This window comes from Fusarium coffeatum, assembly GCF_003316985.1.
Source record: "Fusarium coffeatum strain FIESC_28 chromosome Unknown BRIP53273_contig_289, whole genome shotgun sequence".
Taxonomy (NCBI): Eukaryota; Fungi; Ascomycota; class Sordariomycetes; order Hypocreales; family Nectriaceae; genus Fusarium; species Fusarium coffeatum.
The window spans coordinates 125992-135140 of NW_022158080.1; the positions used below are offsets into that span (position 1 = coordinate 125992).

General features: G+C 49.2%; 3 protein-coding genes across 3 annotated transcripts; 2 read left to right on the top strand and 1 right to left on the bottom strand.

The window, feature by feature from the left end:
- Nucleotides 1–303: 303 nt before the first annotated feature.
- FIESC28_10208 (uncharacterized protein) lies at nucleotides 304–2782 on the top strand (the record flags this gene model as incomplete). The annotated part of the gene is made up of 5 exons (XM_031164343.1): nucleotides 304–534; nucleotides 585–712; nucleotides 764–1648; nucleotides 1707–2161; nucleotides 2217–2782. 5 exons carry the CDS (start codon nucleotides 304–306, stop codon nucleotides 2780–2782), a joined length of 2265 nt encoding a protein of 754 aa, XP_031011638.1.
- Nucleotides 2783–3000: 218 nt separating this feature from the next.
- On the bottom strand, nucleotides 3001–6114 carry FIESC28_10209 (uncharacterized protein; the record flags this gene model as incomplete). The annotated part of the gene is made up of 2 exons (XM_031164344.1): nucleotides 3001–3410; nucleotides 3465–6114. The coding sequence occupies 2 exons, from the start codon at nucleotides 6112–6114 to the stop codon at nucleotides 3001–3003; spliced, it is 3060 nt and encodes a 1019-aa protein (XP_031011639.1).
- Nucleotides 6115–6662: 548 nt separating this feature from the next.
- FIESC28_10210 (uncharacterized protein) lies at nucleotides 6663–8906 on the top strand (the record flags this gene model as incomplete). The annotated part of the gene is made up of 1 exon (XM_031164345.1): nucleotides 6663–8906. One exon carries the CDS (start codon nucleotides 6663–6665, stop codon nucleotides 8904–8906), a length of 2244 nt encoding a protein of 747 aa, XP_031011640.1.
- Between the last annotated feature and the right edge of the window lie 243 nt (nucleotides 8907–9149).

Genomic DNA, 9149 nt, shown 5'->3' on the forward strand with positions numbered 1-9149 from the left:
AGTTTGAAACCCTCGACTTTGGGACCCCTCCTGATGCGCCATTCGATCGTTTAATATTTATGGTTGTTGATGCCCTGAGAAGGTTGAATGATAATCCCTGATAATCCATCCCACTTGACACTCAATTGACTCTTCAATTAGCGACTTCGTATATTCGGACACCTCGGGATTTAACTATGTGCAAAGGTAATGCAATGTAGCCGGATATCACTTTGTTGGCATGTCAACTTACTAGAATCCAGCCTCATCCGAGATGGCAGCGCAATGCCTTTCACAGCCAATGCGCGGTCACCCACAGTCACTATGCCAAGGATCAAGTCCATGACAACTGGGTCTATTCCTTCTTTTGTTGACCTCATCTTGAATTTCGATGAAGCCGATACTTCATCAACTCTCGCATCTCAGGACACCTGGCTAGCTCAGATCAAGGCCAAGCAAATGGGCAAGCTCCTGATGTACGGGGATGATACTTGGCTGAAGTTATTTCCAAACACCTTTGATCATGAAGATGGAACTTCCAGTTTCTTTGTAGCGGTATGCCTCCCGTATCCTGCTTGGGAGAATTGTTACTGACATTGGCAAAGGACTTTACTGAAGTGGACAACAATGTCACCAGAAACATTGCTCCTGAGCTGGAGAACAACGACTGGGGACTCATGGTCCTCCACTACCTTGGCCTGGATCATATCGGACATAAGGCCGGACCCAAAAGGTTTGTTCCTGCGGAGTGGCTCATGTTGCTTACGAACTAACGTGATAAAAGCTCGAATATGGTTCCAAAACAGCAAGAGATGGACGGCATCGTCCAGACTCTTTTTGAAGCTATGGAGACCAAGCCGCATTTGGATTCAACCCTGCTTGTTCTATGTGGTGATCACGGAATGAACGATGCTGGGAACCATGGTGCTTCTTCACCTGGCGAAACATCGCCCGCTCTGGTTTTCATGTCTCCTAAACTCAAGTCGATCTCCTCGAAGCTCCCTGCACCAGCTCAGCCAAAGGATGAATTTGACTACTACTCTATGGTTGAGCAATCTGACTTGGCACCGACTATCGCTGCTTTGCTAGGTTTCCCTGTATCAAAGAACAACCTCGGAGCTTTCATTCCTGACTTCCTCCCCTTCTGGCACAAGACTAGTGACCAGGTCCAGATCCTCGTCCGCAACGCTCGACAAATTCTCAACATTGTTACGGCTGCATTTGGTGGCGAGCTCTTCGATTCAAAGAGCAACGTTGACCCATGTTCTCTGGAGAAGACTGAAATCAACGAGCTGGCTTGCCAATGGCGGAAGATTGACAGAGAGGCTCACGTTCTTGCAACCGGCGACAGTTTAGACCAGAAATGGCTTGACGAAACGTCTCAGTGGCTTCGACGGGCTCAAGATTTGATGAGTAGCATGGCTTCCAACTACGATATGCCAAAGTTGTATATTGGTCAAGCGATTGCTGCCATTGCTGCAATCGCAAGCGCAACGGTAGTCGTTAGTCTTGGGGCTCACCGCGATGGCCAAATTCTCCCTTTTAGTCTCCTGACCTTAGCTTACGGCGCGATGATGTACGCCAGTAGTTATGTCGAGGAGGAACAGCATTTCTGGTATTGGTGCTCAAGCATCTGGCTTTTACTCCAGGGCGTGCTACATGTCCGAAGGTACGTACATTGGAAACAAAACGCTGATGATTCTTTTGCATTACTAACTAGATAATAGAAAGAACAGTCTGGAAGAGGCTGCTTGGGTCATCGTCGCCCTCGCGGCGTTAAGAATTACCAGAGGCTGGAATCAAACCGGACAGAAGTTCGCGGGAAACCCTGACATTGTCAAAAGCTTCATCGTCACGCACCCGCAATTTCTTTGGGGCATCATCACTTTCGGATACATGATCTTGTCGTTCCGACTGCTCGCTCGTCTCAAAAGTCTCCCCTCCTTGGCGAGCACGAGTATCACTTCAGTTCTGCTCATGTCGGCTTATAGCTTCAAGCTTGACTTCACTAGTGAAGATGCTCCTGAGCTTGTTGTTGGCTTCGCCAGGAGCTTGAACGATCTATTCGTAGGCCAGTCGTTGCTTTGGAGAGCCAGAACCGCTTTCATACTCCTTGGTATCCTGTTTGGATATGGCATCTACCGATCGTTCACCGGTGGCCGGAACGGACAGATGCAATCAGGTAAGAACCCCTATTTACTGTATGGGTGGTTGTACAATAACTAACCTCACGATAGCATACCTCTTCCACCATCTTTATACTATTTTTGGCATGACCCAATCTCGTGCTACCAACATCCCTCTCTTCCTCCTCTCTGACATTCTCTTCCATGCACTCCAAGCCACGGACCTCTCTGTGACTGGAATCACCATAACAGCTATTCTCCTTCAGTACACCACTTTCTTTGCCTTTGGCGGCTCAAACGCCATCTCCTCAGTCGATCTTTCAAGTGCCTATAATGGCATCAGTGGCTTTAACTTCTTTGCTGTTGGCTTCCTCACTCTCGTCAGCAACTGGGCCGGGCCTATCTTTTGGACCTCGGCTGCTAATTTACTCTTACTTCGCAAGTATCACGAGGGCCAGCGCAATGCGTTCTTGCAGTATATTACCCTACAAACTGTGTTTGTCTCGGCATCAGTTGCATTGGTTATGGCAGCTTGCACTTCGCTAAGAACGCATCTTTTTATCTGGACTGTTTTCTCGCCCAAGTACCTTTACTGCATGGCCTGGAGTTTAGGTCAACACTTGCTGATCAATATCGGTTTTGGCGGTTTGCTCTTCTGGCTAGGGTCACGCAACTAAAGCATAATGATGTCTCCGTACACAAATATTCGAGATGGTTGTAAACAAGTGCTCATTAGTCCCAAGCTTCAAACGGGACTACAATTACAAACAATAGTAAATCAGATATATATCCTGTAACCTAAAGTCCCAACCCCGTTCTAAACCGCCAGGTATCCGCCTCATCTCATGATAATTCGTCCAAATCCCAGTCGTTACTTCATCAAATGCTTGTTTGCTCAGACGTCTGTCATCTCTACATCATCGCCATCCGACAAGAGATCATCTACAAGTGATTCTCTGTCTTCTTTGGGGACCACTGTGTTATCGCTGTCTTCCTCCTCCTCCTTGATACTTGGTTCTTCTACAACAGACTTCTCCTCTTCGGGGGATTGTTGGTCTGCAAGCACCGACGTGCTCCTACTGGCACGCCGGTAGGTTGGTTGTGATTGTTCATCAAGTGCATTGACAATTTTGCCCAGGCTGACATGAATCTTGTAAAGCTGGTTGCGGCTAGGGGCATCGGACAGCAGGCCTTCCTCGACAGCAATGCTGACCTCTTGGTAAGCCTCGCGAAGCTTCTCCTCGCTTGAGCCAGGTGAAACGTGAAGCTTTCCAAGAAGTCCAGCGATAAGCTTCTTTTCCTCTCCTATCAAAAATCAGTATACAGTATACAGTTTGCTTGTTTGAATGTGTGACTCACGTGTGATGTTGCCTTGCAGCTTCTCCAGGATATCCATAGCAAAGTCCAGATGAACATCGCCATTAACCACCTTCTTTTCGGTGTCCAATAGGTTTGTAGGGCTGTAGCACTTCCGAGGATCGGTCCAGTCTACCAAGCAAGCTCCAATAGCAGTCATACTAACCATATCTTCGTCGACATCGACATCGTCATCCTCTAAACTTTCACGGATATTGAACAGAGCGTGGATTGCGTCAAGAGCAATGGATCGCAGGAGATCCTGGTTCTCTGCTCTAGAGAAACAAAAGACGGGGAGAAAGTAGTTGAGAGCTTGTCGAACTGTCTGGTTGTGCGAGGAGGAAGGGTCAAAGTAGACAATCACAAGTGACTTGAGCAAGTCTTGACATGCTTCTTCCTCACTTACAATGCGACCGAGCAAAAGCTTTGAAGCAGCAACAGTCGCGGCTGCTTGAACCTCAGGTGCTTTAGAACCGCCCTTGACCGCCTTGACGTAAACCTTGAGTAGTCCAGGAGTAGATGATAGGAGCTGGGCACCATGCACATTGAGGATATCAGTAAGAATATGCAGAGCTGTGATCTGAAGCGCTGTGTGGCCCTTGCTGAAGAAATGCATGAATAAGCTCAGGTTCTCATCGGCAAGAGAACGGTCGAGGAGGGCACAGAGACCAAGACAAACCAGACCGCGCTCGCGCACGGGTGCTTCGTGGCTGCGAACTGCTGGTACAACGAGGTTATTAAGCATTGCGACTAAGTCAGTGTTGTCTTGGAGATTGCTGGAGACATGAGTAAGCATGCACTGCACGATATGCAGGCATTTCATGTTAACAACGATCTCCCTAACAGCCTTTTCTCGCGCTTCTTCCTCACTCAGCTCAGGGCTGCCGCCTCGCTTGCTTCCCTTAGTCGGCGTGCTAGGGCCGCTGACCTCTGATCTGGCCGAGTGGAAGCTGTCTTCAGCATCGTCTGGCGGGGGGTCATCGACAATAGTGTCATGAACGTCAGCTACAGACTCAAGAACGATGCTAATGAACTCTCGCTCGCCCGCAGCATCTGGAGAACAAATACCCTGAAGCGCTTCGACTGCGAGCTTTGTAACTTCATCGGGCAGATCGGGGATCGAGATGGTTTGTCGAAGTAAGGTAAACATCTTGCGTCGTCCAACCTCGTCAGAGTAGTCGAGGGTCAGTGCGATCTGTAGCAATTGCTCAACGATAAACTCTTGCTCCACTGTATCTTCTTCCTCATCATCCTCGTCTGCTTCTGCTACTCTCTTAACGGCAGTAACCAGAACGTGAAGATACCGTTCCAGGAAGAACGCGAGCTTAGTCACCTCGGGCAACTTTTCCTCGAGCAGGTTCAGATACTTGCCATCGCCCTCGACACGACAGAATTCGTTGAAGCTCCTTGCCATGAAGACCGATTCGGCAGATAGGGTTTCCCAAAAGTTATCGTCAAACTCAACCGTTTCACGGTAATCCGGGCGTCCCTCCCAGAAACCCTTCATTGCTTCCAGAGCAACGCCGTTCTCCACACCAGTGTTGACCACATCAATTCGTTCCAACAACTCACAGAGCCCATCGAAGTTGGGAGGTGCTGGTTCCGCAGCCGCGCCATCTTCTTGGGGCGGTGCACCAGCACAGTCCTCAATCCATCGCTCTCGGAATAGGCGGCTTGCGGCCTTTCTAACATTCTCATCTCTGTCGCGAATACCCCATCGCAGAAGCTTCTCTCGCATCTTAACGGACAAGTGACGGAAATCGCCTAGAGCAGGGAGCAGCCGTGAATAAACAGCCCTTCGAGTCGCTGCATCTTGGTCTCGTGCGCGCTCGAGCAGCACTGACAAAGTTTCTGGTAAGATAGGGAGGTTGACGAGAAGAGATCTTCGCACATCAGCATTCGGGTCGTGTTGAAGGACTTCCAGAAGCTTCGCGAGTAATCCGCTGTTATCATCATCGCTGTCATCTGAGTTGGTGCATCCCTCTGTCTGGTTTCCTGCAAGGCGGCCAAGACCCAGCACCGCCTGAGAGCGGACCATGGCCTCCTTGTCGCGAATCCTCTTAAGTAGTCCATGACGAAGTTTCTGGAATAGCTCGTCGTCTATCGCGTCGAGTGAGTTGATAATGTGCGAGATGAGCTGGGTTGATCTGAAGCGGACCACCTTGTCTTTGGCGGTCAGCATAGGGAGGATTGCCTCGAGCAGTTGTGCAGTCAGGCGAGTGCTTGGGGTCTCCGGCATGACACTCGCATCTTGGTCGATCTCTCCCAATAGCTCGTTGTCCTTTGCACTCGCATGTTGCAAGAACAAACCGGTAAATCGAATTGACTTTTCTCCAACGCTCTCCGATTTCTTGACTGGCATTATCTTACTAACGCAGCGTATAAACTCGCGATTGAATGCTTCTTCGTCAAATTCGTCGACTTGGGATTGGTCGGGATTCGTTGGTTCGTAAGCGCACGACTCTTGAATCTTTCGTAAATTCACAACGAGCTTTCGGTGTGTTGCTGTTGTTCTCTGTGCATCACGAAAGATAGCACAGACTTTGGTCCGTAACGCATTATCAGGGGTGTCTACTACTTCGGAGGCTGACGAGGCGCGGGAGGACCTCGTGGCCGAAGGTTTTGTTGAACGGGCGGTAGTTCGTGCAGGCATTTTGGTGTTGATGTTCTAGTCCATTGAATCGGAAAGGAAGCAGTGTTGATGGCTAAGGAGCCTAGGTTCGCATTGTTTGTTTACAAAATATTCCCTTTACAGCCTAGTGCTTGTTAGGGACTGAGGGGCTGATGTGGCGCTTGGTGGGAGAAACAGTAGACCCACTTCCTGAAAGAAAATCAGAGATCAGAGAGGCTTTAGGCTGGGTAGTAGGTACCTAGGTACTAAGACTTCGTACTGTAAGTTTTGTGTTCGTGCGATCTGGAAAGTTCTCAAACAAGACATACTAAAACAAATATTTTGATGCAGCTGGAAATTAGGACTGGTGCAAATTGATTCGATATACCTTGCTTCGAGTTCTATCATGTTTTGGAATAAATTGTGTAAGTCATAAAGGCAGCAGCCATGCTGGGTTAGCAGATTACCCGGCAGGAGCTAATCGATAAGCGCTCTTCCTTATCTAATTTTTTTTTTCTTTGGTCGCAAAGTACAGTAGCCGTTTAACATTGAGCATCTCAGTTTCTTTGCACATTTACTTGCACGACAAAATGGGTGCATCAAATAACGACCGGAAGCGTCCTCACACCGAAGCTGAGGATATCGACCCTGCTTCCTTCGAAGACCGCGACAATGGCGCAGTAAAATCTACAAAGAGAGCTCGAGTCGAGGAACGTCGATCGCTCTTTGTTCGCTCGCTCCCCCCCGGTGCCACGAGCGAAAGCCTTACCGATTTCTTCTCTGAGCATTACCCTGTCAAACATGCCACTGTGGTTGTTGACCAGAAGACTAAGGAATCAAGAGGTTATGGTTTCGTAACTTTCGCCGATGCTGAAGATGCGGTGGAGGCAAAGAAGGCTTTGAACAACCAAGAGTGGAATGGTCGTCGCATCCGTCTCGATGTTGCCGAGCCAAGACAGAGGAACAACACGACCGGCGAGTTGCCTGCTCACAAGATTCGCAAGGAGGAGATTCAAAGGCCAAACAAGTTGATTGTGCGCAACCTGCCTTGGAGTATCAAGAAATCAGAGCAGTTGGAGCACCTATTCCGAAGCTTCGGAAAGGTCAAATTTGCCGATCTGCCTCAAAACAAGGGCAAGCTCAAGGGATTCGGATTCGTCACTCTCAGAGGAAGGCCAAACGCAGAACGCGCACTGGAGGCCATCAATGGCAAGGAGATTGACGGCAGAACACTGGCAGTTGACTGGGCTGTCGACAAGGACACCTGGGAGAAACAACAGCCAGAGGAGGAGAGCAAGAAGCAGAAAAAGGGAAGCAAGAAGCAAGAAGATGTGGAGGAGGAGGAGGACGATGATCCGACATCATCAGAAGGGAGTGACGATGAGGATGATGAGCAAGAGGGCGGTGCTGAGGTCAACCGAGATGACCAACTGGACGCCGATCTGAAAAACTTTTTCAAGAACCACATGGAGAATCTTGAAGATGAGGAAGATGAGGAAGATGAAGACGAGGACGAAGACGATGACGAGGAGCTTGAAAAGGAGGTTGAGGCTCTAGCGCCCAAGAAGACCACGACAGACAACACTTCAACTGTTTTTGTGCGCAACCTACCATTCACGACCACAGATGAACAGCTCAAGGACTTTTTTGGCCATTTCGGCAAGGTTCGATATGCCAGAGTGGTCATGGACAAAGTCACTGAGAAGCCAGCTGGCACCGGCTTTGTCTGCTTTTTCGACGTCGACGATGCCAAAAGCTGCATCAAAGGCGCCCCGCGCCCTCAAGCACCTGCTACCGCCGCCAACAAGAACTCCATCCTTCAAGACGAGAGTGCTGATCCTGATGGAAAGTACACTCTTGACGGCCGACTTCTTTCGGTTGCGCAAGCAGTCAACAAGCAGGAAGCCACCAATCTCGCAGATAGCTCCCTCGCCAAGCGCAACGAAAAGGATAAGCGTAAGCTTTTCCTACTGAACGAGGGTGCTATTGACAAAAGTTCGCCCCTCTTCAATCTTCTTACAGAACCAGAGATTCGAATGCGACAGGCCAGTTCTGCTCAACGTAAGAAGCTCGTCCAAGGCAACCCTAGTCTACACTTGAGTTTGACCCGACTGGCTCTCCGCAACATCCCTCGCAACATGGACTCGAAGGATCTCAAGGAGCTAGCGCGAAAGGCTGTCGTTGAATTCGCCAAGGATGTCAGGGCCGGACGCCGACAACCACTCTCAAAGGAAGAGAACGCTCGAGACGGAAAGGACGCTAAGGAAAAAGAGCATGAGCGTAAGGCTAAGGGTAAAGGTATCATTCGGCAAGCAAAGATCGTTTTCGAGAGCGGACAAGGAACAAAGATGCAGGAAAAGGATGGCGGCAAGAGTCGCGGCTACGGTTTTATCGAATACACTTCTCATCATTGGGCGTTGATGGGACTTCGGTATCTCAACGGTCTCCAGCTTCAGAACGAGATCGGCAAGAAGCAGCGATTAGTCGTTGAATTTGCCATTGAGAACGCCCAGGTTGTTCAGCGACGACGTGCCAACGAGGAGAGGTCTCGGCAACTGAACCCAGAGCATAACAAGGCTGCTAAGTCTGAGGCTCAGTCGAAGACCAATGCCCAATACACAAAGGACAACAAGAAACGGGGACACAAGGACAACAAGGACAACAAGGGCGGAAAGGACCGAAGGCCTGGAAAGCCTGGAAGGGATGCGGGTGGCAAGCAGCCAGAAGAAGAGGGTGGTCGAAAGCCTGAGACAGACGCTGAGATGAAGCACAGGTTGATCGCCCGGACAAGAGTTATGCGCAAGAAGAAGGCTTTGAGCCGAGGAAAGAAATAAGTGCTAGCATTTTGATACCTATCTAAAAGTGTTTACCGTAAACATTCCACTATTCGGGATGTGTCACCAAAGATATCGCGGGCTGTTTCTGTTCACGGGAAATTCTTTTTGTTTGAGACTTGGCTAAGCGTTACCTGTTTCGTACTTAATATTACATGCTACAAAATATACATCATTGAGGGGAAACCGAGTATTTGAATGAACTATTCGCGTCATATCTTAACCTTTTTTTTTTTTTTTTTT